Below are 27,284 nucleotides of genomic sequence, written 5' to 3' on the forward strand. Positions count from 1 at the left end.
GAAGCTGGTTTAGCAGGTGTAGACTGGAAAAATTACTGATAATATAGGCTTGAAACTTGTCTATTAAAACTCCTTTCTTAAAAAGTTTCTCATGTGCAATTTTCATAATTACTGCAGTAGATTCTGACTGACTAATTGAAGTGAACTGGAGACTGTATGAATGCAGTTATTGTGGCATGTTTTGTACAAAAAAAAAAATTAGCAATAGATGAACTTTGATGCTGCAAAAGGATCCCTTTTAGTACTCTTAAGTTTGGTAATTTGTATTGAATTCTTTCAAAGTTATGTGAATACTTTACTCCTGGGACTTGTGTGCCCTTGCCGGTTAAGGGGTCTCAGCCAAAATCTGTTTGTTTTCTCAAGTTAGTTTTTGGGCAGCTCACTTCTCCCTGAGTTGTTTCACTGTGGGTTTAAATGACACTTCGGCTGGACACAAAGGAAATGTCAAGAGGGTTTCTCGTCCTGATTCTGTAGGATGGGATCAGAAGTACTGGTTTTTGGCAACAGCAGCTCATCATTCTGCTGAGGCAGCTATGTTGTCAGGCTGCACCCTCAGGAGAAATATGTTTCCTTTTACAAGTGTAACCTTATTTTTGGTGCTCTTTCGCATCTCTTTTCGAACCAATGCTCTCTACTCCAAACAATAGTCTTGGTTCAGCTCATCTTTACTATTGCAAGTCTTACTGGAATTCATTTGGTATGAGCAGCACATCAAAATGCAGCTCGTCTGATGATGCAGTGATGTTCAGAGAAACGTGATTCATTCTCAGAGGAGTCTGATGGAAGTGGGGTGGGAAAGCAGCTGTCTGAAAAATTGAATGGCTCCTTTTCTGTATGCTCACAGCTTGGCAGTGAGCTAAATGGCTCATAGTGACGAGGGAGAAGAGATGCGTGCTACTCTTGTCTAATGCTTGTTAGTGTTCATTATGTAGAAAAATACGATATGTTTAGGGAATTTACCGTTAAGTAAACTGTGGTGTGAATGAACACACTAATCTAGATGGTTTTAGTGTATGCTCTTGCTTTCATAGTGAATGCAGAACTGCTAGAATCCAGTGAATTTATCCCTGGGCTTATTTCACAGTAATAGTCTGGGTAGGCAAATTGTCAGTCAATGAAGAGATAAAGAGCTCAACCACAGGACTGATTTTTCTGGAAATCAATTATGTGTGGTTGATTCTTTATGCTTTCTTTAAAATTTAGAACATGGTGCCACCAGATGATTTTAGGTATCCTGACTTTTTGAAGCAGATCTGGACTGTGAATGAAACGTTTATTCAAAGACTGTTGACTTTCCCATCTGGAAGACTTCCTGTAGAGATAGCTAAGTAAGTGATGCTGAGGAAAGAAGCTGTCTTTTATAATTTTACTTATGAATTGGGCATTAATGGGGTTTTGTACATACATAGCAAAGCTATTTTTAGTGAATGATTTTATTGTGTGCAGAGCTTTTGCTGTGCTCTCACTATCATTATTCTGCTTGTCAAGTAGTTCAGATCCTTTAGTCTGTGTCACCTCTGTCACGTTTTAGATGACTATACAAGATTAAATTAAGTATCTAGTAGCACACTGAAAAATAACAGTATGTGTAAAGGAATATGAAAACTACTCAAAGATTATTGCTTCTACTTTAATAAAGGAGGATGCAAAGAAATTAAAAACAAATTACAGGACTTGCTTTGATTTGAGCTGTCTTAAACATTGAGTCTTGGAGGTTTTATCTAGCGTTGTTTAGTCATATTAAGTCAGAGTTCCATCCTTTGTGTGATGTAATTTGTTAGGAATTAAATACAGTTTTTTATTGCAAATGCTAAATTGTAAAAAAAAACCAAAATAAATGTAATGTATTTCATACGAACAATTTCAGTGAAATTGATGGAACATTCTCCTCAGCTGGGTGCCTGAATGGGAGCTTTTTGGCTTTGAGGTAAGTGGTCAGGCTTTTAAATGAGTATTCCTGTGAACAGCATTAAGGGTGGCTACCTTCTTAGTGTCTCTTGTTGCAACCATCACACCTTCCCAGTATTTCTTTATCTTACTGTTACTCTGGTACCTGCAGTTTGCACTAGCTCCTTTATTGCCATACAGTTTGTCAAGCTGGCCCAAATGCAGCATGCCTCCTGCCAGTCTTTGGAAGTGTGTATCACCTGGCTGCTGCTGTGTAAGCCAGCAAAACTCAGTACTTCTCAGCCACAGGTTGTATGTAATTCAAGGGGAATATATTGCACAGGCTGGTTTAGATCCTAGTGTTGTTACATTGATCGTCTTGCAGTTAGAGAAGATTTTTTTTTTTTTTAGTTGCTTCAAAGGTCATGTAAGAAATGGAAATCTGACACTGTGATCTCTCGCATCTTAATTCCTTAGTAGGGCTAAAAATTCAAGGTGGAAAAATTCTGGAGTTGCTGAGAATACAGAATTCAGTCTTTTTCTCTGTATTTTTTTTTTCTTTCTGCAGCAACGATGATCATTACAAAACCAGCACTAGATTCTCAGGGGTTGATATGAATGCTGCTAGACTACTGTTTCACAAACTTATACAGCCTGACCACACTCATATATCACAACAGGTTTGTGCTGTGTATTTTCCTTATGTTTGGGATTAACTTTGTGTGTTATATGTATTGAGAAATATTATTGTTATGCTTGCTCAGACCCTTTTAATAACTTTCTTTACTCTTTATGGGCTGCAAATATGTAAAACTGTTGTGTTGTGACAAGTAACACTAGCATATTGTATTTTAGTATTTAATACACTGTCTTTTTTTCTAAATGTATAATAGTCTAATTTAAACTCTTGATGATTGTTTTTTAGATTATTTTTTATCTAGGTGGGCATTTGTTTAAATTCAAAATTGCATTAAAATAAACAGAATTTTATGATCTGCTGTAGGTGGCAGCTAGTTTGGAAAAGAACCTTATTCCTAAGTTGACCAGCTCCTTACCAGATGTTGAAGCTTTGAGGCTGTATCTTACTCTACCAGAATGCCCACTGATGAGTGATGTAAACAATTTCACAACGTTAGCTATTCCTTTTGGAACAGCTATTCTGAACCTGGAAAAAGCTCCTCTGAAAGTTCTTGGTAAGAAACTGAAATCTTTACTGTTAAAACTAAGGATCTCTAGATGAAAACGTGTAGAGATTCAGTCAGTGAAGACATGGTGTCAGCAACACCTGCTGTGTATTTATAGTTCTGTAGAATTCCCCAGTGAGAAAGTTAAGGGTTAACATTGCTTGATGTGTAAGAAAGCGCTTATGCTATTGCTTCTGGGTGAGTTAAATGGCCATTTATATGAATTTATCTCATATTGTAATTTTTGGACTGATTTCTTTTGGGAGGAATTAGACTGTAGTTCAGTGTATTTGATAAATGTCTTCACGCTTTACAGTGAAAATTATGTGGTCAGACAGCTAACAAGCTCTAAGCAATTTGCAGAAGTGTTGCAGAGCAGATGTTAAGTTGTCTTTGAGTACAGCACCTGTTCTGTTGCTTCTGAGCCGTTGATGTTTTCTCACTGATCCTAAGATGAGGTCTTCAAATATGCAGCTGAAAATAGCTCTGGTTTGGGTTTTTTTTCAACTCTTCTTCCTTACACCTTCTTATTGTGACTCCTGTCATCTGAAATTCAGCTTAAAGAATTGAGGTTTCAGAATATTTCCTTTCTAATTGGCATCTTTTTGAAAGGGTACTTTCTTCCTCAATTATTTTTTGTATCGTAACCCATCTCTTGTATTTTCCAGTAGGTTTTGGTGAGAGAAAAGATCTTGTCTGCTGTAAAGAAAAGCAAACCGATAATTTCTTTGAACTGTGGATCCTTTTGTTTTCCATCACTTTTTATTGCTCTCCAGACTGTTTGCTTAACTCAGGGTTTTAGGGTTTGAGCCACCTCATTTTATGTCAAATGTTACTTGGTGATACTGTCATGTACTCTAGTTAAACAGAACTTAGAGTTGGGGTGTAACAACAGAGCATTTCAATAGAGGTTTCATTTATACAAAGAGTCATTTGCTGTTTAGAAGTATGTACCACTCTTGCTATGTTAAACTTTTTTTTTTTTTCCTTGAGAGTCTTTGGTAACTGACAAGTATCCTTTCTAACAAAACATGCTATTTAGTTAAAAAGATAGCATAACAATGTTGTAGTGGCAAGTACTAAGTTTGTGTTCACCGTTTGTTGACAGAAAATTGGTGGTCTGTACTTGAACCTCCGTTGTTCCTCAAGATAGTGGAACTCTACAAGGATGTTGTAGTCCACCTTTTGAAGTTGTGCAAGATGGGCATTCCGGCTTCTGAAAGAAGAATACTTACTAATTTTCTACACACAGCTTTCAGAGTTCTGGAAATACTGCATAGAGTATGTTTACGTCAATTTTAACCAATTACCTGTTTTTGTCAGCATCTGAGTGCTGTGTAGTTGTTAAAAAGAAGTTAAGTTGCTAAAGAGTTTTAAATACTTAGACTTGCATCTGCAGAGATATCTGTAGTTGTTCCATCTGGACCTATGAACCATTGGAATTCTGGATTCCAATCTGACATGGTGATGGAATTACCTGTTTTCTTGGGAACACAGACTGACCCAGTCAATTGCATCTGTGAGGGTATGTTGGAAAGAATTGCCTCTTAAGCTTGAAATAATAGCAAATAAGATCACAAATGGAAGAGCAAGCTGTATTTTGAACAAGAAAGATCTGCACAGTTTTACAGAGACAGACATTTTCTGATCTGTTTGAGTTTGTTAGTACTGTAACTTCCTGATGAATTTAAGAACTTTGAACAAAAATAGCCCAAATCATTTGGAGTAACCAGACTGTGCACATCACAGTGTATTATCCAATTGCTGCTGAGGTTTTCTCTCCCACCCTCTATTTTCCCCCCTCTGTAGTTTATTCTGGTCCTGTGGCATTTTGTGTTTATGTGCTAAAAGAATGTTTTAGGCACTCCTTAAGGCACTAGCCAAGTACTGTATTTGTACAGTCTAGCAAAATTGGCACAGGTGTCTAAACTGGACCTTTGTGTGCTGTATGCAAGTGCCCTCCTCCCTAGGCTGTCAGAAAGAATGGAAAAGATTCCTGCTTTGGAAGCTGGAATTGGCATGCTATGGTTTGCTCAGCTTTTCTGTATTCTTTATGGAGACGATGAAATTAAGGCTGAGGGTGAGACTGTGTAGTAACTGTCCTGTGTCACAAGTGCAGGGTGTCCATTACAGATTCCCATATGGAGAGCCATTGGTATGTAATGATTATTTTGCTGCCTTTTCTGTCAGTGCTCGGGCTTGCAATAGCTGTAAATCTTAACAGCAGAAGTTGATCATAAAATCTTAAAGCCTGGTGGGTGATTGTAGAATTGTGATGTGGCTCTCCTAAGTTCCTCTTCCTTTTGAAATCCACCTTTGACTAATATGTAGCTACGTTGTAGAAATAGTTAAATTTGTACCTACCCTGCTGCCAACTGTTTGTATTGGTATGATCTTAGTAATTGGCTAGTAGGGACTAGAGTCAGAGGAAAAAATGGGGTGACATAGCTGGGGTACTTCACGGATTTAGTATCTGGTGGTTTTGGGGGAGATGGGGTTGGTCGGGGAGAGGATTGAGAAAAGTAGATTTAGATTATCTGGTTATAAAGATAGAATTGGGGATCTTGCTGGTTTTTGGCAGTGAACAGTGCTTGGGAAAAGTGTGTTAGGGAAGTATGGATGCTTCTGGATTTAAATTGTAGACAAGCCTGTATAGACAAGCCTTTGTATAATGCTATTTTCCCATGTTTTCTCTAAGCTTAATGTTTTTAGATGGAAACTGTGCCTCTGGTCATAGGTTATAGAGATAGCATTCATACTGTAATTAAAAATAGAGTTCTTGAATTATAGTTCTTAAACTTGTGCAAATAGTATTCCATTGTATACATGGATATACATATTTTTCACTGTTCTGTGAGATCATACGTTGTTTCAAAGTGGCAGTACTGTGTTGTGCAATACTGTGTGCTTAATTAATATTATTTTTCTTTGCGTCTTTGATGGGATTGTGAAAAATCCGCGTCTTTAATGTTGTTTTTGCATTCTTGTGGACACAGTTGTTTTTCTAGAATTTTTTAGTAGCTGCATATCTGTGGCTGATGTATCAAGTGCTTGAAAAACATGGAAGATGTCCTTTTGAAAACTGTTACGCAAAGTGCTAATAAAAAAATTAATTGTACTTCTTCAGGTAAATGAAAGAGGACAAGTTATACAATATGACAGATTTTACATTCATGAGATACAAGATTTGATAGATATCAGAAATGACTATGTCAACTGGGTCCAGCAGCAGGTATTTGGAATGGTAAGTTGTGTTGGTTTTTACTTGTTTTTTGGTGGGCTTTTTCCCCCTGTGTTTTGATTTTGTTTTGTCCCTTTAGAGAAGTCTGTAGATTCTCCAAATAGTGGCACTTTCTTCTCGTAAAAATGTCTTCATGGATCACTGATGCTGAACAAACTCATCTTATGCCAGTTATGATCTAAGGAAGAATTGTTAAATAGCTGTGCTGCTTGTAGGGTATTGTTCTTAGGACTGACACTGTTCAACATTGTAATCCATCAATTAAAAAGTGACTTACAGTGCTGTCACTTGAGACTTGCTACGTCAAGAAGTTGAGGAGTGATAATTTACAATCGGAAAACATGGAGAACAATCTGAATTGCTATATAAGACAGATTCAGTCATTGAGCAAGCTGAAACTGTCTTGGAAAACTAGGTCTGGAAGCATAATAGGGAGTTACAAGAGACATAACTAACATAGTTTTCTACTTTGTGTATGGTAGCAAAAACTGAGATAATTAGTTCCTGGATCTGTAAACAGAAGAGTGGTAAGTGGAAGTAAATTAATGACTGTGCAGAGAATTAGTGTTGGATATGATTTTGCTACATATTTCTTTGACTTACACTTTGGAAGAATATTGAATAAGTTAACGTGCTTTCTCTAGCCACCTTAATTTAGGTTTTTTTGTAGCAGGACCTGGAAGCACATACTTTGCTGTATTTTATGAATACAAAGCAGATGGTGCTGTCTACCTAAGAATTAAAATTGCAGTGTAAAATAATAACAGCAGGGAGATTGGGGAGCATAAAGAAATAACAAGCCAGTATTAGCAGTCGTAACAGATACTTGTTTCAGCCAAGCTTGTCTGAAAAAGTCCCCGGTGTGTGCTGTAGGCTGGTGTCGGTGGCTGCGAGGGGTGCTCTGCTGGGTGAGGTGCAGGAGCGAGGGATGAGCATTGTGGGGCCTTGGAATCAGAGGCAGTTTGTATGCTTGGAATGGGGAAGGGTGCACCAGCGAAGGGTAGAATTTAAAAGACTCTGACTGTTGCAACTGTGCTTTAAATGGATGTAAACAAACCCAAACTGCATATATTATGATCAGAGAAGACAATACTGAATGTGGGGACAATGAGAGCTGGAAAATTGCACTGTAATGAAAGTCTTAATCTCAGTTTGTTAATTAAATCAGAAGATTGGACTTGATATTAAGGATGAAAATACCAGATACTGAATTTCCCTTTAGTCGTCATGATTTTGTCGTGCATTTGTGCAGTTTCAAGTTCAGCAGAAAAATTTATTTTGGTTTATTATAGGACTGAAAGAAATTCCATGGCCTTAAGTCAGATCTCCTTCGTAAATGCTTTTGATGGTCTTTTCCTGCCTTCGTATCCACTTGTTTCCAGTGATGCTTGTCTATTGAATCAGTAATATGAATCAAAATTTCTTTTGCTAGTGTAATTTATATTGTCATAACTTGAGGCAAAAATGTTTGCTCAGTTCCTTAATTGAAACGTGGAGCGGAAAATATAGCAGAAAAGAGACTCGGAAGTATTCAGAGTATTCTCAGAGAGAAACTTGGAAGAAAAAACTTTTTATTTTTTCAGCAACGGAAAAATGAGTGGGGAGAAACTGACGGTACTAAATAATAAACAGTTGATTTGAAGGGGTGTTCTTTAGCTATGCCTTAAAGGAGTTGAGAAAAAACATTTGAATTAGGAATAAATAATGGTAGATACAGTCAGAGTACAAAATTGCATAAATGTAACTGTGACGAGTAGGACACTCAAATCTGATGTTTCCTGTAGGAACTGGGCATACAGATAGAAAGCAAAGTATTCTGGCCACGGCTTTTTGTGAGTCATGGATGTCTACATATTTGACTTCTGAGTTTATATATATATATATAAAGACATATATAAAAAAGTAGAATTTATTAGTTTGCCATTACCTTTTATTCTTTTTCTGCCTGATAGGTGGAAATGAACTTAGCTTTCAGTGGAGGATAAGGAGGCTAACATGGCTAAGAAACAAAATAGTAATTCTGGATTTAAGTTGATCTAGCTTGTTGTGGAAGCCTCCAGAGTCCTGGCTGTATGTGTTGGTCTGTCTGGTCCATCTCAAATTTCAAGAGTCCATTGCTTTTTTCATATCATATCTTATCATGAACCCAAATGATTCTTGAGACTTTATCATAAAGTGATGAGGTTCTGTATTTTTAAATTTTTTCCCATTAAAAATGTTTACTGTTTAATTTGACATGCTACAGTCATTTGAGAATGAAAATACATAGGTAAAAGCAAATATTTATTAGTGTATGAAAGTAAACATTTAAAAGGTTTCCTTTTTTGCATCCAAGAAAATGTGATTATTTTAAGTCACTGTTTTTTAAAGACTGATATATAGGGCGTTGAAAGGCATGGATTCTATTCAGTACATTAATTAGAATGATACTTATTTCTCAGTAAATATTCTCTTGTGGGGGGAGGGAAGCTGTACATAAGTATTTTTAATTCTACATCATAGATGAATAATTAATGCAGACACTAATGCTGCTTTTTCATCTTAATTATTGCTACCTTTGTGCAAATGCTGTCATAGGATGTCAACCATGGATTAACTGAGGTAAGATTTGGTTGCAGTGTGATTTCTTTTGCAGAATGTAAGGAAATCAGAAATATGAGTGTCAAGGGTTGTCGTCTGTGTTCTATTGGGACTAAATATTTAAGGTGGTATGGCTGTAATCTGAAAAAGTTTTTGTGGGGCAAAAATATGTAATTTTTTGTATTGCAAATTTAGAGCAGCATTTGAAATCAAGGACTACTTTTATATCTGCTAGCTGTAATAAAAGTTCTGAAATTAAAATATACTAAGTGAGCGTATTGTTTGTGTTTTGCTGTGGTTTGTTTGGTTTGGTGGTTCTGGTCTTTTTTTAAGTACTAAACAATTGAACATTTACTTAATTTTCCTAAGATGCTTTGGTCGTGTGTTGATGATGATTAAAGAATTCTTTCTCTTTCCAGTAAAAGAGATGTATTAAATGAATATTACTGCAATGGCTTCTTTAACGGTAATTGTGTTTTAAAAAAGCAGAAGTAAGACATGGTTCTTTTCATTCTAGTTAACGGATATTCCTGTTACAATTTGCACGTACCCATTTGTATTTGATGCCCAGGCAAAGACAACTCTCCTACAAACAGATGCGGTCATACAGATGCAGGTAAGAGTCTCAGGTTTTAATGTTACGTTTTGGTTTTTTTAGTTGGTGGTCTTGGGGGTTGCTGTGGGGTTTTTATTTTATTTTTAAATCTGTGTAATCCTCATAAGAATGAGGGATGTAGTTTTAATCTCAGGGTATGTATATGATAGGAGCTAGGAGGTTTTTGAGGTTTGGACCTCGTTGAAATTAGGTTATTTAATAATTGCACAAATGTCTAAGGAATTTCTTTTCCTTCCGTTAATGAGATGGCTTTTTTTAGGTGTTAACAACCCATAGTACAGGGTTTATAATAATTTCCTGGAATTAAATATTTCCAGAGATAAAAGGAATATGAAGAAGACTTGGGCAAATTTAGTAGCTCTCATAATAGCTATTGCCATTCATGTCTGCTACACTTTTTAAGATGAGACTGATGGACATTTAATGTTGACAGGAATCTTGTTACCTACTGACACTTGCACTTTGGTTTTTTTTCCAGATGGCTGTTGATCAGGCTCACAGGCAGAATTTGTCTTCTCTCTTTCTGCCAGTATTTGAATCTGTCAACCCATGCCTGATATTGATGGTACGGAGAGACAATATTGTAGGGGATGCTGTGGAAGTTCTAAGGAAAACAAAGAATGTAGATTACAAGAAGCCACTCAAGGTATTATCAAGTACATATTGCCCAAAGTGTTTTTCACTGATGCGCAAGTAACTGAGAATATTTTTTTGACAAATCTTGTTTCACAATCTGTTTTTAATTCAGTGCGAACTGAATTGTGTGTTTCAGGTTATTTTTGTAGGGGAGGAAGCTGTTGATGCTGGAGGTGTTCGCAAAGAATTTTTTTTGCTCATCATGAGGGAGTTGCTAGATCCCAAATATGGAATGTTCAGGTATTATGAAGAGTCCAGGCTGATCTGGTTCTCTGATAAGGTAGGGAGGGTGTTATCTATAGTCCTTAATCTTCTTTTAACTTACAATATTTATATTAATAAAGTATAAGCATAGTAGTTTGTGGTGGTTTTATTTCAAGAGGAGAAGCTGATGTAAGTATTCTCAAAAAAAGTTTATTTCTTTCATTGTTAGGTCAAAAGTTTCCCCATTTGTTTTCCCCATTCCTCACTTATTCCTTACCAGTCATCCCCAACGCAGACAAGTTTAGTAGGAAGAAGTGCCAGCCAGAGTAAACCGATTCCAAGAGCAGAATCAGTGAATAAGGATGGCAGAGAAAATTATTTAAGTGGCATGTTGAACAGGTCTTTCTGTGTTCAGTCACATTTATGGGTCCATTTCATAGGCAGTTATCTAGTCATACTTTCCTGAAAGTTTTTACCATTGACTTTTTAGTCCTCTTTCAGAGGAAAACACTGACTAGGTGGCTGTATCACAATTACCTGAATGTTAGCATTTCCACAGATGTGTTTTAAGCCCTGGCCATTCATGCCAAGGGAGTCAATATTCTTCTCCCAAGAACAGGGTTTTTTAAAAACTAACATTTATTTAAGCACTGCATAGTGCAGTAAATCACTGACAAAACCAGAATCTTAATGTGGTACTTCCAGCAGTATGCATCACTTGTAATACAAAATACGCTGTATCTCAGTTATTGGTTTTTTTTTTAAGTAGGAAGAGTTCTGTTTACCTGGATTTCAGTCTCTCTCAGCTGCTTAAAACTTTATACTCTTTTCCTCAGTACTTACGGATGTGTATGTGTTTAAAGAAAATAGAAATGAAACTCACTCAGATTATATTGCACTGTACGTTTTTTTTCTAGACTCTGCAAGATTAAAATAATTTCTTTATTTTAAACGATCTTGTCTGTTTTCTGTTCTTAGACCTTTGAAGACAGTGACTTGTTTCATTTGATTGGTGTTGTCTGTGGACTAGCAATATATAATTTTACTATTGTAGACCTTCACTTCCCTTTGGCTTTGTACAAAAAGCTATTGAATAAGAAACCTTCCCTGGATGACTTAAAAGAGTTGATGCCAGATGTTGGCAGGTAAGCAAGAAAGAAAAATGAGTGTTAGTGGGAAATAATTTATAATTCAACATTTTCCTTTAAGAACATAAAGATGATCTGTTTTATTTTCATACTAAAAGTGTAAAGGGCTTAGAGTAACAATAGCATGTACTCTTTCTCAAATGACGTGGTGGCTGCAAGTTAAATGTCTGCTTCTAAGTGCTTTGTTTTAATATTTGTGTCTCTGTTCTATTACCCTACAAGAATTTTAGGGGGAATTTAATGCTTGAAATTCAAAACCTTTGAGCCATTAATTTTATATGCCCAAGTGTGAACATAGTTTTCATTCTGAAGGGCTCATTAAGTCCACCAAGGAATCATTTTCGTTTTTTCAGGAACAAATGCATGCTAAATATCTGCCCTTGAGTAGGGATTTGAATGGCACTAACAGGTAGGAGGTTCAAACAAGCCGAAGTGGGTGTTTGATTACCTCAGTGTTGTAAATGCTGAAGTTTTCATAGATTCAGGAGAAATCAAACAGGTTAATGGAAGAGCCCATCAACGGTTGTTGAACTCTTACTGCCTCTGGTTTGGGAATCCCTTAGCTGAAGAGTACAATGTGAATCTTCTCTCTTCACACCTGAAGATAATCAGAAGGAAATAACACTACAAGTAATAGCAAAACAATTGCTTGAGATTTCCCAACACTGTACAAGGTGCAAGTCAATGAGCTCATAAATGAAAGAACAGTAGGAAGAGTATTAATTTTTTTTTTTAATTTGAATTATCAAAGTGTAAAGAACACTTCAGTAAAATAAGTTTGTCTTTTTTTCCAATGGTGCCAAGTACTTTGTAACTTATTTTGCAGGGGAATGCAACAGTTACTGGATTATCCAGAGGATGACATAGAAGAAGCATTTTGTCTTAATTTTACTGTAAGTTTTATATAGTGTTTGGAGCATTTTTTGTCAAGCTCATACCATCTATTATAGCTGCCTCTGGAGTGTTTGAGAAAAAGCATCAGCTGCTGATTTCCATGACTTTTTAGCATCTGTGTCTGCTGTTCATGTTACTGTTAACTATGTGGTGGGAAGAAATACTCTACATGGTAAATAAGACATACTGGTTTTGTTTGTTTTAAATAGATCACTGTGGAAAATTTTGGTACAACAGAAATTAAAGAACTTGTTCCAAATGGTGCTGACATTCCTGTAGTGAAACAAAATAGGTGAGTTTCATGGGTTACAGGGTAGTTCAGTGTTGCAGTCTCCCTTGGGAATGTAACTGGACTGCTGTAAATATCCTTTGCCAAGCTGTTACACTAATGCTGAAGGCAAAACTCTTTGGTTGTTTTTCCAAGCTGTTCTTGTGTATCTTTAAAATAGCTATTGTATTTTATTGATACTGGCGCAGGCTGCCCAGAGCATTCATGGATGCCCCATCCCTGGCAGTGCTCAAGGCCAGGCTGGATGGGGCTTTGAGCAACCTGCTCTAGTGGGAGGTGTCCCTGCCCATGGCGGGGGGGTTGGAGCTAGATACTCTTCAAAGATCCCCTCCAACCCAAACCGTTCTGTTATTCTTTATTTAAGGATTTCCCAGCTGTGGACAGGCTATCTGATTTTACTCAGAATGTGTAATACTTATTTTTCACTTTGAACTTAAAAGTATTTTGATGCACTTTAGGGCCCATTTTGATTACATGGTCTTTAATTTTATCAGATTCAAAATGGTTGTGTTTCTGCAGAACTCTGTGTATAATTGGAGTTCAGTGAATAACAATGAAAACTTCAACCTAGATGCCATTGTATGGCAACTATTAATATATGAAATATTATTTCAGAGGAGTCTTCCCTTTGTAGAGTGGATAAATCATTGCAATGTTATATAGTGTTATTGTCAGGAAAGTGAGGGGTGAGGTTTTTTCCCTAGTCAAGGATTCTGTTACTTCTGTTTACAAAAGCAGCCTCTCCTACCCTTTGTTCCCTTTCTGCTCCTGGAGGATAGGCAGAATACATCTATCTCTATCTCTGGTGGTGCTTATGTCCCTTTTTGCAGAATACTACCATTTTCCTATTTTTCTCTGCCCCTTTTTCTCGTATATTCCTTTCTGTTCTTTAATCTTTGTGAATGCTCTGTGCTTTTACTTTTTTCCAGAGTAAAGGGAGACTCTAATGGAAAGAGCATAATACTGTTATGAGAACAGAATGCATCTAGGCTGTCCATGGTAGGAACGAGGGAGAAAATGTACCTCTAGGTGTGTTCCTAGAGGGCAGATGTTTTGGGCAACATTTTCTGTAACTAGGTCTGTTGTAGAGGGAAAAAGTGATGATAGAAGATTCTGAGGGTATCATAAGCCCACACACAGCCATGTGCAGTGACAGTACCTCCCACAGCAGAGTGCTTTTTATCCTCCTGACTTATTCTGCCATTAGCAGCTGTAATCACCACCTATACCTGTCACACTTCTTTAAAAAAAATTAAAAATCCTTGGCTTATAGATGACGATTTGTGATACTTTATCTTAAACATAGTAGTTTTGAAGTTCTGGTGATATTATTCGCATACTGTGGATGTGATTCAAACACAGTAGGTTTCCACAGAGAATGTATGTTGGTAGGATAATTATCTATAATGGAAGTCACTCTGCCAATGTACAAACTAACAGTGATAACTAGGATTGATTAAAATGGTAATTAAACCCTCCATAATCATAAATCCTGTATCACATTGAGGAATTTTAGTTTTCCCCCTAAACAATGTGAAGGTGTTTCCAGCAAGATATGAAAACTGCTTGTACGGAGCACAGATAACGGGCCATCTGTTCTTCAGTATCCCAGCTCCTTTGCACTGATCTTTGTACTGTGTAGGACTCAAATGTCCATTTGAAGTTGATTTGCATTTTTAGTGCAAATGTGGTAATCTTTAATTAAAAAAAATGCAACAGTGGTTTCAGGACAGTGCATGTCATTCAAGCCTTTAAGCTTGTTGCCATTCAGTCCAACTCACTGCAATGCACACAAATCAGAAATGTTTATAGTGCCTGAAATAAATAATGCTAATGTTACTGGTTTTCTGTTGCACATTACAGACTGTCTTGGAAGGCATGGTGGGGAAACACGTTTATGTGCTGTTTTCACTGGGTTTATCTTCACTGTGGTTGTAACATGAAGCAGAGAATATATTAGGATCGTTTTTGCTTACATTTCTCCGCTGTGTTCTGTGCAGAAATGGCTGCCATTTTATTGGTAGAAGGGTGGTGGGCACATGCTACTTTTTTTTTTTTTTCTCTCAACATAATTTGTTTTTTCTTCTTTGTACAGGCAAGATTTTGTAGATGCATATGTGGATTACATCTTCAATAAATCTGTGGCTTCCTTATTCAGTGCATTCCATGCTGGCTTCCACAAAGTATGTGGAGGTAAAGTTCTTCAGCTCTTCCAGCCCAGCGAGTTGCAGGCAATGGTGATTGGGAACACAAACTATGATTGGAAAGAACTGGAGAAGGTAAGAACCATAATTAGCTATTTGTATCATACATTTTTAATTTCAAGATACAAACCCAAAATCTTGAAGTGTCCTTTTGAGTTCTGTTTTAACTAATGTGATGTCCAGCCTTGATTATATTGACTGTATTAGTGAGGAACTCCTTTTAAGGTGTCAGTGAACGAAGACACTAAAATACCATTTACTTTCCTGCTTAAAGTTTTTCCATCTAATTTCTAAAGGAAATCAGACTTAGGAGAAGAGAGAGGAACAAAAATCCACAGAAACAAAAGGCAGCTGTATACAATGTTTTATGTTAGAAGGGGGAAAGCGAATAAAGTGCACACAGTTAAAAAAGTAAATATTACTGATTGCCAAAACTCATTGTGAGACTTTTACTCAACTTTATTGGGATTGAAGGTGCTTTGGAGTATGTGCATCTGTCCCTATAGTTGAAGTCTGACTGAACAGCTGAAGAAAATTGACACGGAAAACAGTAATATGTCACTTGCAGTACCCCTTTACACAAACTGCATTCATTTTACTTTAATGTCGGATTATCCTACTAGTTCTATGTGCAAACAGTAACCTGATTTCCTGCTCATTTTAGAATACAGAATATAAAGGAGAATACTGGGCAGACCATCCTACAATTAAAATATTCTGGGAGGTTTTTCATGAGTTGTCTTTGGAGAAGAAGAAACAGTTCTTGCGTAAGTATTTGAAATGACTTCACTAAGTTGCTCACTCAGCAGGATCACTATTTCAGGCTCTGGCTATAAGAGGGCAGTGAAAGCGTTTGTCTGTAGTGATGTGGTTAACTTTATTTAGGAGAAAAAAAATCCTAGTAGAAAAAAATTGATTGTGAGCTTGTTGCTGATTTTACTGGCATAGTCTTGAGTAATTCTAGGAGGTGGGCAGTTACAAGATTACAATAGACCAGAGCACCATTAAAAACATAAAAGAAAAAAAGAAAACCCAAACGCAGAAGGACCCTACAAACTAAACTGCTAGTGTCATTTATCTGATAAGTAGGAATTTTTTTCTGTGTTTTGACATGTTTCACATTCTCCATTTTTTTCATTGCAAATAGGATGAAATTTTGGAGTTATAACTGACTGTAAATATGTCAAGGTACTGATATGAGTGGAAGTGAACAGGGGAAAAAACAAGGTTATTGAAGTATCCTGCGAATAAGCTTTAGATTAGTTTCCAATTCCAACAAACTAATTCTGCATATTTGCAAGATGCTTGCAAATGCTCAGTAAAGGTCTAGCCAATGGATTTTAAATAACGAATCCTGGTGTTATAGCTATATTTCTTATATATGTAATATTATATTTTATATATTATATAAAAATATATAATAAATTTGTATATATCCAAAAATATATTATATTTTACAATATAAAAAAGAATGTTTAATAACTGCTTATTCTCTCGGCCCCCCTTCCCTCCCTTCTTTTCAGGACTGTTTGGTTTCATATGCTAAAATGAAGTGTTTCCCTTTATGTATTACTTGTGTTACAGTCAAGAGTTTACTTACTTACACTTACATGTGTAAGCTTGTAAGCTGGAGATCAGGTTAAGTCTCATTATTCCCCGTTTCTCAAACTTTACCAGAACAACTTCAGTGTGAAAAGCTGACCATTGCTGGAATAATTAAAAAATGCAAATAGTGATTAGAACTGTGTATATGACACATACAGTATTAGTCTTTACTTTCAAGACTTTGTTTGTTTTTTCTTGGCAGTGTTTCTGACAGGCAGTGATCGTATTCCAATTCTTGGAATGAAGTGTCTTAAACTAGTCATCCAGCCGACAGGAGGCGGAGAAGGTTATCTTCCGGTAGCTCACACTTGCTTTAATCTTCTTGATCTTCCAAAATACACAGATAAAGAAACTCTGAAGTCTAAGTTGATCCAGGCTATAGATCACTACGAAGGTTTCAGTTTAGTATAACTTCAGAAATGAGAGTTCTGTGTAATGTGGGATCATTAAACTAACTTTTTGTGTCTTTCTTGTGGTGGTAAATTCAGTGGATTAAGTGATGGGTTGATAATATAACTGATAATTTGCAGAAGTGTTCAGTGGTACGAATATTCATGGGAGCCAAAAAACATTTATAAAAATGAGGAACTGTCTTAATACATACCTTCTTGTACAGAACCATGTGGATTTTGCCATCTTACAATAAAAATGAGAGTATTGTGAATGGGAGTCAAGTTTCACTAACATGAATTAACATTTCACTTTATGCAAACAATTTGGCGTGTGAGTGCATGGGAGACTTGCTTAAGTTTTTCAGATCACTTAGTAAGAACATTTAACTTTTTCCCTGATAAATTCACTTGGTAACTTTTCATTTTGTAAATAATAAATTTTTGTGATAAATAATTATGTTCCGATAGCAGTATGGTTTCTATTGCTTGTAATTGAATATGAGCTTATTTTACGGCTTTTAACAAAAAAAGTGACTACTCTGATTTCTGAAGATATATATATTTTTCTGGTTTGTTTTAAGAACCTTAATAATGAAAGTGATTGTTTAAGAGACATTCATCTTCACAATGTACAATCCATGAAGCAGTCACTTAGTGCCGGTAAAAAACTGCATAAAATGCATTTTTAATATGTGGATGGACAAGCTGACTTAATACACTGTTTTATTTTTAAGGACTGGTTCTGTAATTAAGTGGATGCAATTATAGAAGAGGTTGATTTATCCTTTGAAACCTCTGCAGCCATGTGTCAAGAATACAGCTTAAAAAAAAAAATGCACCAGACAATTATTGCTGTCAAGAGGTTATATGTTTATTTTTAAATGCTGAAAGCATAGTTTATGGTTTCTAATAGAATTTTCACCTTTTTTCCAGATAAATGCATTTGAAATTAACTCTTTAACACCCCCTCCCCTTTTCTTAAGATTTTATTTTTAGTATAATTGCCCTGAGACGACTGTGCTTAGCTGGATACTTTTGGATTTGACTTCCTTTCTCTGGTTAAATCCCAGATTTTGTGGTGTTAATGCATATGTGACTTGCAGCTGTGAAACAAATATTTATTTTTTTTAGATTTTTAAATGCAGTGAAAAAATTCAAGCTGTAATAAAAGACTTGAATTAAAACCTTTGTTGGTCAGTGTGTATGGATGCTTGCATCATGCATATTTCTTCAGTTAGAAGGTAATTTTTGCATGCATTAAATCAAAAGGACAGCCAGGATACCAAGACCTCACTTGAAGAGTGAGGAGATTAATTCATTGTAATAAACTGTATTACATGCAGTTTCTGTACTAGCAGTAGAGGGTGGATGTAATACAACACAGTACAGTTAAAATTATTCTTTGTTCTTAACACCGTGTTTCTACAGCTTTCTCACGCAGTTGTAACCTCTAGTAATTTCTTTATATGCAGCCCATTTCCTATCTTTCCCAACATTTGTTACCTGGCTGGGAAATTCTCCCTCCTGTGAAAAGCAAGAAATCAACAAATACTAAAGCAGCTTAATCCTACTATGCATGGAAGAAAGAAAAGGAGAAAAGAAGAAGAAAAAAAAATTAAAATATTATGCCTTCATTTTACCAGGTAATATTAAAACACTGTTTTTAAATTATGAGACACCAAGGTTGCAAAGGCAAATTTTCAAAAATTAGGAAGTGGCTAATGTAAAGCTGCCTTCCTTTCTCCCCTAGCTTATTATTACATGAGCCAGTGCTGTTTTCTTTTTTAGGGGACTTTTTCTTCATTCAGTGTACACAGTTGATGGTGTTCACTGAATAACAGGGTTATTTTTATGTTCAGTTGTGCAGGTCTAAGTTTGATCTATTGCATTATTCTAAACCTTGCACTATATATATATGTATTTAATTTCCCTATGGGGTTTTCTCTGATTTGTGCTGTATTGGGTTTTTCATTGATCTCTAATATGAAAGATGAGTAATAGCCTTATTCTGTAGATGAGGGGCTCTGAGACAGAATCCAAGCGATAGTTACCGAACGCTTGTCAATTTTTGGTGCCCAATTTAGGATTTGCCTAGAGAACTTGGATGCCCTTTGTCTTTGACATGCAGCTATTGTTGACTAAAACTGCTGTGGCAGTCGCTTCATATTGCTGCAAAAGTTTCTCCAGTGAAACAGGGCAAGATTTTAAAGGATTAGTTAGGATAGGTTTGGTACCATGCTCTGGGAGATGCTCTGTTTATGTTGAGCTGTAACAGAGGCAACCTGTACTAAAGTAAGAGACCCGAGGAATGTACTCTGAGCAATCTAGCAGTCATAAATAAAGATCAGGTGGGCATTTGAAGGAGATAAGAAGGCCATGAGTCAGGAGGTTTTGTGTAAGCTCCAGAAACTAGGTCATTGAACAAAGAACGTTGAAAAGTTCAAGCGAAAAAGAAGATTGAGTGACCCCCAGAAGTGCGGCTGAAGAATGGAACGACCACCCAGAAGTCTCCCAAAGGAAGATTCTAGAAGAATCTGCCTAAACCCTGCCTATTATGAATATGATGATTAGGTATCAAAATTAAATGAAAATGTATGTAAAGATGTAACCTCTCATGAAAACTGTATAAATTACCTGACTTTTTCACTGAAAACTTTGGAGCTAGTTTGTCCAGTGCAAACCAGCTAGCTCCCCAGCGTTGCACAAAATAAATACCTTGGCTGCTTAAAGACAAAAATTAATCTCTGAGCAGTTACTCTGTGCTGTTTCGGTATCATTTTGGCAAGCCAGGCAGGAGAACTCTCTGCTGGTGCTGGAATCCAGGGGGCCTGGGGACTCTCGGGGGCTCGCGACTGGATCTTGGGTCAGCGAGACTCCCCTACCCCTCAGTTTCTCACACAGGCGGACAAGGACTTCTGCTTAACATAAAAGGTATTTATATTTGTTCTTTGGTTTAAACTTGGTTGAATTTACCCCTTAAGATGAAGACGAGACGCCATCCTTGCAGGGTTATGAGAAGGGACGCCTTCTGAAAAGGGGTAGCAGCCCCTGTCTGGTATGTTATATTTGGCTGAATACTGTTCATTTTGTCTTAAGGTTCGGGAAGCTAAAACTTCTATGTTTCTTTTTGGTCGTTGTCTTGTTTGGAATTCCCGAAATGTAAACTGAAATAGCGCGCTGTGTTTTGGTTTATGTGCTGTCTTGTTTTATGTTCAAAATTAAGAGTTAAGGGTCTTTTATGGGAAGTAATTCTGGTAATTCTGTGCCATTTTGGTATCATCAGCCAAGACACATTTCTTACTCTCTTGGAGCATTAGTGGACATTAGTAAGCACTGAGAGGGTGAGGGTGGGGAGTCTTGAATTGTTGGTTGAATGTCATGTTAAAAAAACCCTGGCAGAGCAGGGCTGGGGTCACTTTCCTCATGACAGCATTTGCCCGAGACATCTTTCTGTAGTTTTGGCCTTGGTTTTATCCACCTCTGCCAGAAATGGAGTTGGGTCCTACAGAGCGTGATCGTACTTGCTAAATGCTCCTGATAGGCTTACAGGTGTGTGTTAGCTTATTCTGGGCAGTGAGACAGGTGCCCTATTGCAAAACTGACATTATCTAGCTAACAGGGTAAAAGACTTTTCTGTAGTACTAGAAGAATTACTAGCCATTTCATTACTTTACCAAGCAGGTCAATACTTTCTGGAACGCTTACATTGCCATTCGTTCTGTTCACAGCCGTAAAAGCCATGTGAAGGATCTCTGCAGAAGCTGCGCACAGTTAAGTGTTTCCTCTGGCTGGGAAAAGGTGGGCAGCAGGAACTGCTTTCTCTTTCTTGGACCCAGTATCATTTTGCGTATAATATTTGATGCTGTGCATTGTGTGAGAAAAGGAAAAAAGAAATCCCTTCCACTCTATGCTTAGCTAGAATAGCCATGGTGTTAATGAAGAAAACCTCAGGCCTTCCTCGTCAAATTTCCAATGAATCAGGAAAGCTTGCATACTGCTTTTAAAAGAGTAATGCAAGGAGTTGAGGGATAGTAGTAGTTTGGGCTGCGATAGGAGCATTTCACGAATATAAAAAATCTTTAAAGAAAGTATTTTTATTTGATAATTACGTTAGCATTTTGATAAAGGTTAATAATTATCACTGGAGAATGCTAGTTGCTTGTCAAACTTAGATTCATCTCCATCACTGTTACTAAAGGAGAACTTGTCATTGTCATAGCAGTGCGGTTGTGTACTGGACTTCTTGCACATGTCACGTTAGTACAGGGCTGAAGAATGAACTTGCATGACAAAACTACACAGGCTGTTTCAACTACACGTATAGCAGAAGTTTGTCCCTTGTGTTCCAGGGGAAAATTGAAGAACACTGTTGTGCTGCACCAACCAGGATAGAAGCAGTGAGCCCTGATAAGCATAATGACTTGTCTCCTTTGGCACTTTTTGGGAGTTACTACTAATAACCTTAGTAGATGTACAGCATCAAACTGTGGTATTACAAAGGATTTTAGTTTGTTGCACTACTCTCTGCTGCAATAAACTTGATTTATCAGGAATAGATAAAGTTTAATATAATCAGATAAACCACCAAAAAGAGAGCTCTTTGTTTAAAGGCACATGATGTTCTGCAGGTAGATAAATGCAGAATAAAAGCTTGCTTTTAAATACTGTGGTTTTCAGCATGACAGACTGGTATATAGCGAGCACCACACAAATGGCTGTGTTGACTTTCTCCATTGTGCAACCAGAACTATGTACTAGCGTGTACTGTGTACAGCTGTCTTAGTTGGGGGAGTGTGTGTTGGGGTGTGTGTGGGTGGAATGGGAAGAGGAAGAACAAAATATTTGTTTCTTCTGCTGACAATTCCTGTTGCTTACCAAATGGACATTTTTTGATTGGAAGGTCAGTGTGGGATTTGGGAAGTAATCATCAAGCTACTATTTTTGTCTTTGTGTGCTGTTCAGGTTTGTGTTGATCAAGTTTGGAGCAGTATCTTTAAAAACGTCACCTTAGGCTTGGAGCATCCTCTATGACCTCCTATATCCAGATTTAATAGTATACCTTAGAGCCCAAATAAATCCTCTTGACTGTTTTCCTGATACATGTGCACACTTAATCAATGAAATAACAAAGAGCCATTTCTATACACTTGAGTTCCCAGACCATTTGACTGAATCCTCAATTTTTTTTTTCCTTGAGAAGAGGAGCCTGTTGATGCCTGTACACATTATTTAACTCTGTGCTGTGACACTTGACTTCCTTTCTGCAAGTGGAGTATGTTAAAACTTTTGAACTGCAAACTTTTGCCTGCCCGTTTCTGCACTGATGCAGGTTTGTGGAATGAGAAAGGTGTCTTTTATCTTTTGACCACAAAGACAACTGGGGGGAAGCAGCTAAACCCAACCGTGGCAATACCATAGGCATATTAGAACTGTTCAAAAGTGTCTGGAGGTTGTTACTACCAGTAGACCAAACATCGAGTTCCTGCATATCCCTTGCGTTTGGATATTACTGATCTTATATAAACCAAGAAAATATGTGTTGCTGATGCCAGGAGTGTTAAAGAACTTGGATGGGCTAGGGTAGCAGTCAGCATTTTTTTTTTTTTCTGCAGCCAAAGGCATGTGCATCGATCTCAGATTATTAGAAAGGAAAATCAGGTTCATGAATCTTGTTTCACATGCGAACTACAGAGCTATTATGTTCAGCATAGTTAGTGTGTAGGGTGCTAGCTGGGATCTTTATCTCACCAAGGCTCGAGGCTGGTCTTAGGAACAGGTCATACCCAGCACATGTGAATCCTCCACTGTGCAGTGCCTGGAGGCCTGTGAATGTCTACAGGTAGTTGCTGCTTTCTCCCATGTGCCCGGTTTACATGGGGAATTTCAGTGAGGAAATGGATTAATGTTGGATGAAGACTTAAGTTTGAGCAAAGTGCAAAAAAGAAGTTCCATTTCCTTCGCTTTTTTGAGCAAATAGCCTAGCTTTCCATTAGAAGGAGCAGAGATGGCAGACTGTTGTTAAAAGTTAGCTTCCTATAGAAACTATAGAAAAAATTTAAACATGAAACTAATTTAATTATTTGTGGCTTAATTCCACACAGAAGGTATGCGGGTGCACCTGCCAGCAGCAGCGTTTGAGTACTGTGGGAGCTGCGTATAGCACCTCAACAAGCCTGAGGTGACCCGCTGGCAAGGTACGGACACCCCAATGCACTCTGAGGTGCCAAGATTAAATTGGCAATAAACAACGGGAGAGGTAAAAGAACCAAAACCCAAATCAAACCTGGGGAGATAAAGGAGATCAGTAGTACCTTGAACTGAGGGAGCAGCCGGAACGGGGCTGCAGCTCCGTAGCGGGCAGAGCCCAGTGCCCCGACGGGTACCGGGGGTTGCTGTGGGCTCCTCTCTGTCGGTGGCCAGTAGCCAAGGGCCGGAGAAGTTTTAAAGGCTGGGGTGAGGAGGTAGCGGTGCCCCCTGCCAGAGCCGAGGGCGCTGCTGCAGCGCACGGCGTTCCGGGGCCGGCGGCTGCGTGCAGCCCCGCGCGGGGACGGGCAGCCCCTTCGGCGGAGCCGCTGCAGGGCGGGAAGGGGCTGAGGTGGCGCCGGCGCCCGAGAACGGCTCCGCACGGTGCCACCGGGGCCCCGAGCAGCAGGGCGGAGGTGAGCAGCAGCTCACCTGTGCCAGGTTATCTTGTATCGCAGCGTCCCGTCGGCACACTGAGCGATCCCCGGAGCCGGCAGCAGCTGCGGCCGCCCAGCCATGGCGTGCTCACCCGGGGGCGCAGCGCGGCCGCGGCGGGCGGCCTCCCTCAGCGCCGCCTCGCTCGCCTGAGGTAACGGCCGGCAGAGCGCGGGCAGCACCCCAGGGGCGCCCAGCGCTCCCCTCGAGCGGCGGGAGCGTCCCTGCGGCCTGGCCTCGGCCACGGCCGCCCCTCACGGCCGCCCCTCACGGCCGCCCCTCACGGCCGCCCCTCACGGCCGCCCCTCACGGCCGCCCCTCACGGCCGCCCCTCACGGCCGCCCCTCACGGCCGCCCCTCACGGCCGCCCAGCTGGGAGCTGCCAGCGCGGGAAAGCGGCGCTTCGCCGTTGGAAAGCGTGCGGAACATGACGTGCGGAATCGAACTCTACAGTTCGAGGAGAGTTGTGAAGCAGGTATGTTTATTGCGGCGCCGGGTGCAAGGGGGATCGCTTCTCCTAACACCGTTTCAACAAGCAGTCTGATATTTATTATACAAAGTCGTGCATATATATAAGGCTTCCAGACAGTCAGAATCTCCTCCCTCTGGCGCCTCTTCAGGATGTACTTTTCATCTTCTTGGGCAGTTACCTGAAGTTCTTGTTTATTTTTGCATATATTAGCAGTCTTTGTTATTTAGGTTCTGTATCTTAAAACATCTGCTAGCTAACAATTATTCCTTCCATATTGTCCACTCTAAACTAACACATGCCCACTGTCTATATCAGCATGATCCCCCCAGTGAGAGATCCACCTTCTTCGGGGTGGGGGCCATTTGAGTAGGAGGTCACTGATCTACTACTGCCACAATTATTTTACCTTGGTTTATTTTCTTTTAGCAGTTAGCACGTCCTCGTCAGAAGGCTCCTTGTTTACGTTCTTGTTGAGCTCATCTCCACCGGTACTAACTGTCCCTTCTCGAAGAGCTAAGTGCTAAGCTCCCACCCTTGCTCTTTCTCGGCTGTTAATGTTTCTGTTATGTATGTAGCTTCTGTCTGCATCACTATATCGAACAGTAATTGCACAGAGCGGGGGAAAAAAAAGTAATAATCCCCGACCAAACAACAAAACCCCGCTGAGGTGGGTCTGGAGGTTGTTTTTAAGGGCTTCAGCACTGCGCTGCTCTGAGAGCCGCAGGCCGCTGCTGCCTGCCGCCGTCGGTAGCCCCGCTGCGGGGACGGCCCCCGGGGCGGGGGGCTGCTGCTCTGGGAGGGCAAAACCAGCCGTGCCCGGCTCACGGAGCACTGGGGTTTGTGTCGCTTGTAGAAACTGCGTCCTTTGAAGACCCGCGGTCATAATACATCTGCGCCCACCGCACCAGGCTCGGGGTGCGCCCGAGGGGCGCTGCGGGCTCCGCGGCTGGGAGGGCGGGTACAAACGGCGGTGCTGTCTCTGCCTTTCACTGGAGAACTGCGGTGCTGGGTTAATCAGAGCTACAAACTGTCTCCACCTGTAGCTAGTTCAGGTGTTTAAGAAGAGAGCACAAAACACTCTTTTCCTTGCAATCCTCTTCGAGGACCTTCAGTAGTCCTGTCCCACCTGACTTTGCCCATTTTCTTTTTGAGGCTGCTTTAAGGTCTAGCTGCATCCTGCAGCATGGAGTTTTGCAGCTCCTCGGCCATAGCTTACTTCAGCGCCTCTGCTTTTCTGCATCTTCAACTGAATGGTCCTTGGGCCTTGTGCTGGTACAGTAAATAGCAAATCTCTTCTCTTCATGCGCATTGTTAATGTTATCATTACTTTTCCTACTGAGTCCTAGCAGCCTCGGTGCCTTCTCAAAACTGGTGAGCAAAGAGTGAGTTACTAAGGGTATTCTAATGAGTCCATGTCTTTTCTTGATGAGTTATAGCTGGTTTAGAAGCCATTGCTACATAGACATGTCCAGTTAGCCTGAAATCCTGCGCTTTGAACTGGGTTTTATTCTCCAGTCGCTGTGGAGGTAAGTGTATTATGCAAAGAATTGCAACTGCCTTTAAATTTGACCATCCTGGTTCGGTATTTCAGCATAGTTGTTGACTTTGAGGTCCTGAACTGTGTCTTCCTTTTTTGCAACCTTTTTTCAAATTTTCTTATTGATTCTGAATGCTGGTTTCATTCAAATGTTGTACTTTTATAGCCCCTCCCAGTTGGATGTTGTTCAACACTTTGCTGTTGTGCATATAAAAGCATTATGTATTTTCCGTAATCAAAAGCACTAAAAATGTACTGGATTCAAGATAGGTCCATAGAAAATACACAGTCATTAAGAAGAAAAAAACCCCACAGGATTTTTAAATATGGACTTCTTTTACATCACTTGAAATACTTTTGCAAGGTTATTATTGTGTCTAATGCATCAAAATAGACTGAAAGGAGGCTGGGGAGTGGCAATGTCTTACTGAAGAAACGCTTGTACTTCGTTTTTTTTCAGTGTGTCTAATATAAATGCTAAGAGGGTTAAGATGCTTTCATGAGAAAAACAAGTAATCTCTTTGAGATTGTACATGCTCTTCTGTGCTTCCAGATGAATTTTGTGTAAGATGCTGAATACTTAGGGATAACAAAGAGCTGTGGTAGCAAACGTTTCCCCATTCCCATCGTTTGCCTTGTGATTGTTTTGATATGTAAAGACAAGATCTTCACTACAGGGAAAGGATAGTGTGTGAAATAGAGGAATAAGGTGTCACGTTCTAGTTTGGGGTTCCTCTTCTGTTCAAGTAATATTGGCAAAGATACATGAAAGAACAAGAACAAAAAGCGGAACTACTTCATCTTGACATAGAAAAAGGTGCAGCTGTTTTATTCTAGAGGAGAAATGTTTATGAGTCCTTTCAGAGTAATAAGCAATTGATAGGGAAACATTATCTGTGTAAAAAATTCTTCGTTTTTTTAATACTTCTCATCTCTCAAGTGTGTGAGTTGCTTATAAATAGGTGGGACTTTTGCCTAATACAAATCTAACTTGTATTTGAGGGAGTGTCATACAGAAGTACGGTGGAATCATCAAGATAGTAAGGTGTTACATAGTGGAAAACCAACTAAACTGGGCCCTGGCCCTTGAGGGCCAACAGGCGTGGATCTTTGCAGCATGCAGGGGGCCAGTACAGCTGTAGCCCTGCGACAAAGTGCAGCCTGACCTGCCTAGGGTGGTCTGTAGTTGGGCTTCAGCCATGCTGTGACGGGCAGGTGAGACTGCTGCCCAGAGAGAAACACACAAACCACAAATGAAGTACATGTGACACCAAAACATGCCCTGATCTCCCCAGTGGTGCAGGTTCCTTACAGAGAGCTTCTCCTGGACACAGCTGTTCAGGGTTGGGGCAGAAGCAACAAGTGCCAAGCACCAAGGAAGCTTTGGGATGGGTCGAGAAAAGGTGGCAGAGCTGCAGGGTACTGGAATGCCAACAGAAATAAACACTTGTTCGGCAAAGACATCTACAGTTAACGTGGAGTTTGAAAGGAGGAAAGTGGTTTTCTGAAGGACAACATTCCATTGTGGTTTAGGAGGCCATTTTACCAGAGACAGTGCAGAGTAGCTTCAGTCAGGCTTTTTTTTCCCCCAAGGGGGCAGACGGAAAAAAGCGATTTACTATATAATGCCTTACAGTAGCTAGGGTATAGCTTGACTTCATAGGGCCTCTTTTGTGAAGCCTTTAAGATCTGACTAGAAATTAAGAGAAACCAGAAA

At 39.2% G+C, this 27,284-nt stretch overlaps 1 protein-coding gene across 6 annotated transcripts in view; it reads left to right on the plus strand.

Annotated features, from left to right (window-relative positions):
* Nucleotides 1-18,064, plus strand: part of HERC4 (HECT and RLD domain containing E3 ubiquitin protein ligase 4) — a 44,435-nt gene extending 26,371 nt beyond the window's left edge. For 3 of the 6 annotated variants that reach the window (XM_055720271.1, XM_055720269.1, XM_055720270.1), the window contains exons 11-26: nucleotides 1,204-1,328; nucleotides 1,868-1,927; nucleotides 2,456-2,567; nucleotides 2,891-3,080; nucleotides 4,180-4,352; nucleotides 6,199-6,315; nucleotides 8,890-8,913; nucleotides 9,410-9,508; nucleotides 9,987-10,154; nucleotides 10,281-10,424; nucleotides 11,327-11,493; nucleotides 12,323-12,389; nucleotides 12,600-12,682; nucleotides 14,775-14,958; nucleotides 15,548-15,650; nucleotides 16,691-18,064. In XM_055720271.1, the coding sequence (XP_055576246.1) occupies nucleotides 1,204-1,328; nucleotides 1,868-1,927; nucleotides 2,456-2,567; nucleotides 2,891-3,080; nucleotides 4,180-4,352; nucleotides 6,199-6,315; nucleotides 8,890-8,913; nucleotides 9,410-9,508; nucleotides 9,987-10,154; nucleotides 10,281-10,424; nucleotides 11,327-11,493; nucleotides 12,323-12,389; nucleotides 12,600-12,682; nucleotides 14,775-14,958; nucleotides 15,548-15,650; nucleotides 16,691-16,899 (2,025 nt within the window). In that variant the 3' untranslated portion in view covers nucleotides 16,900-18,064. The remainder of the gene's footprint in view (nucleotides 1-1,203; nucleotides 1,329-1,867; nucleotides 1,928-2,455; nucleotides 2,568-2,890; nucleotides 3,081-4,179; nucleotides 4,353-6,198; nucleotides 6,316-8,889; nucleotides 8,914-9,409; nucleotides 9,509-9,986; nucleotides 10,155-10,280; nucleotides 10,425-11,326; nucleotides 11,494-12,322; nucleotides 12,390-12,599; nucleotides 12,683-14,774; nucleotides 14,959-15,547; nucleotides 15,651-16,690) is intronic. The other 3 variants (XM_055720272.1, XM_055720273.1, XM_055720275.1) reach the window with 2 other exon arrangements.
* Nucleotides 18,065-27,284: the final 9,220 nt, after the last annotated feature.

The sequence above is a fragment of the Falco cherrug genome, chromosome 9 (genome assembly GCF_023634085.1).
Source record: "Falco cherrug isolate bFalChe1 chromosome 9, bFalChe1.pri, whole genome shotgun sequence".
In the NCBI taxonomy this organism is placed as follows: Eukaryota; Metazoa; Chordata; class Aves; order Falconiformes; family Falconidae; genus Falco; species Falco cherrug.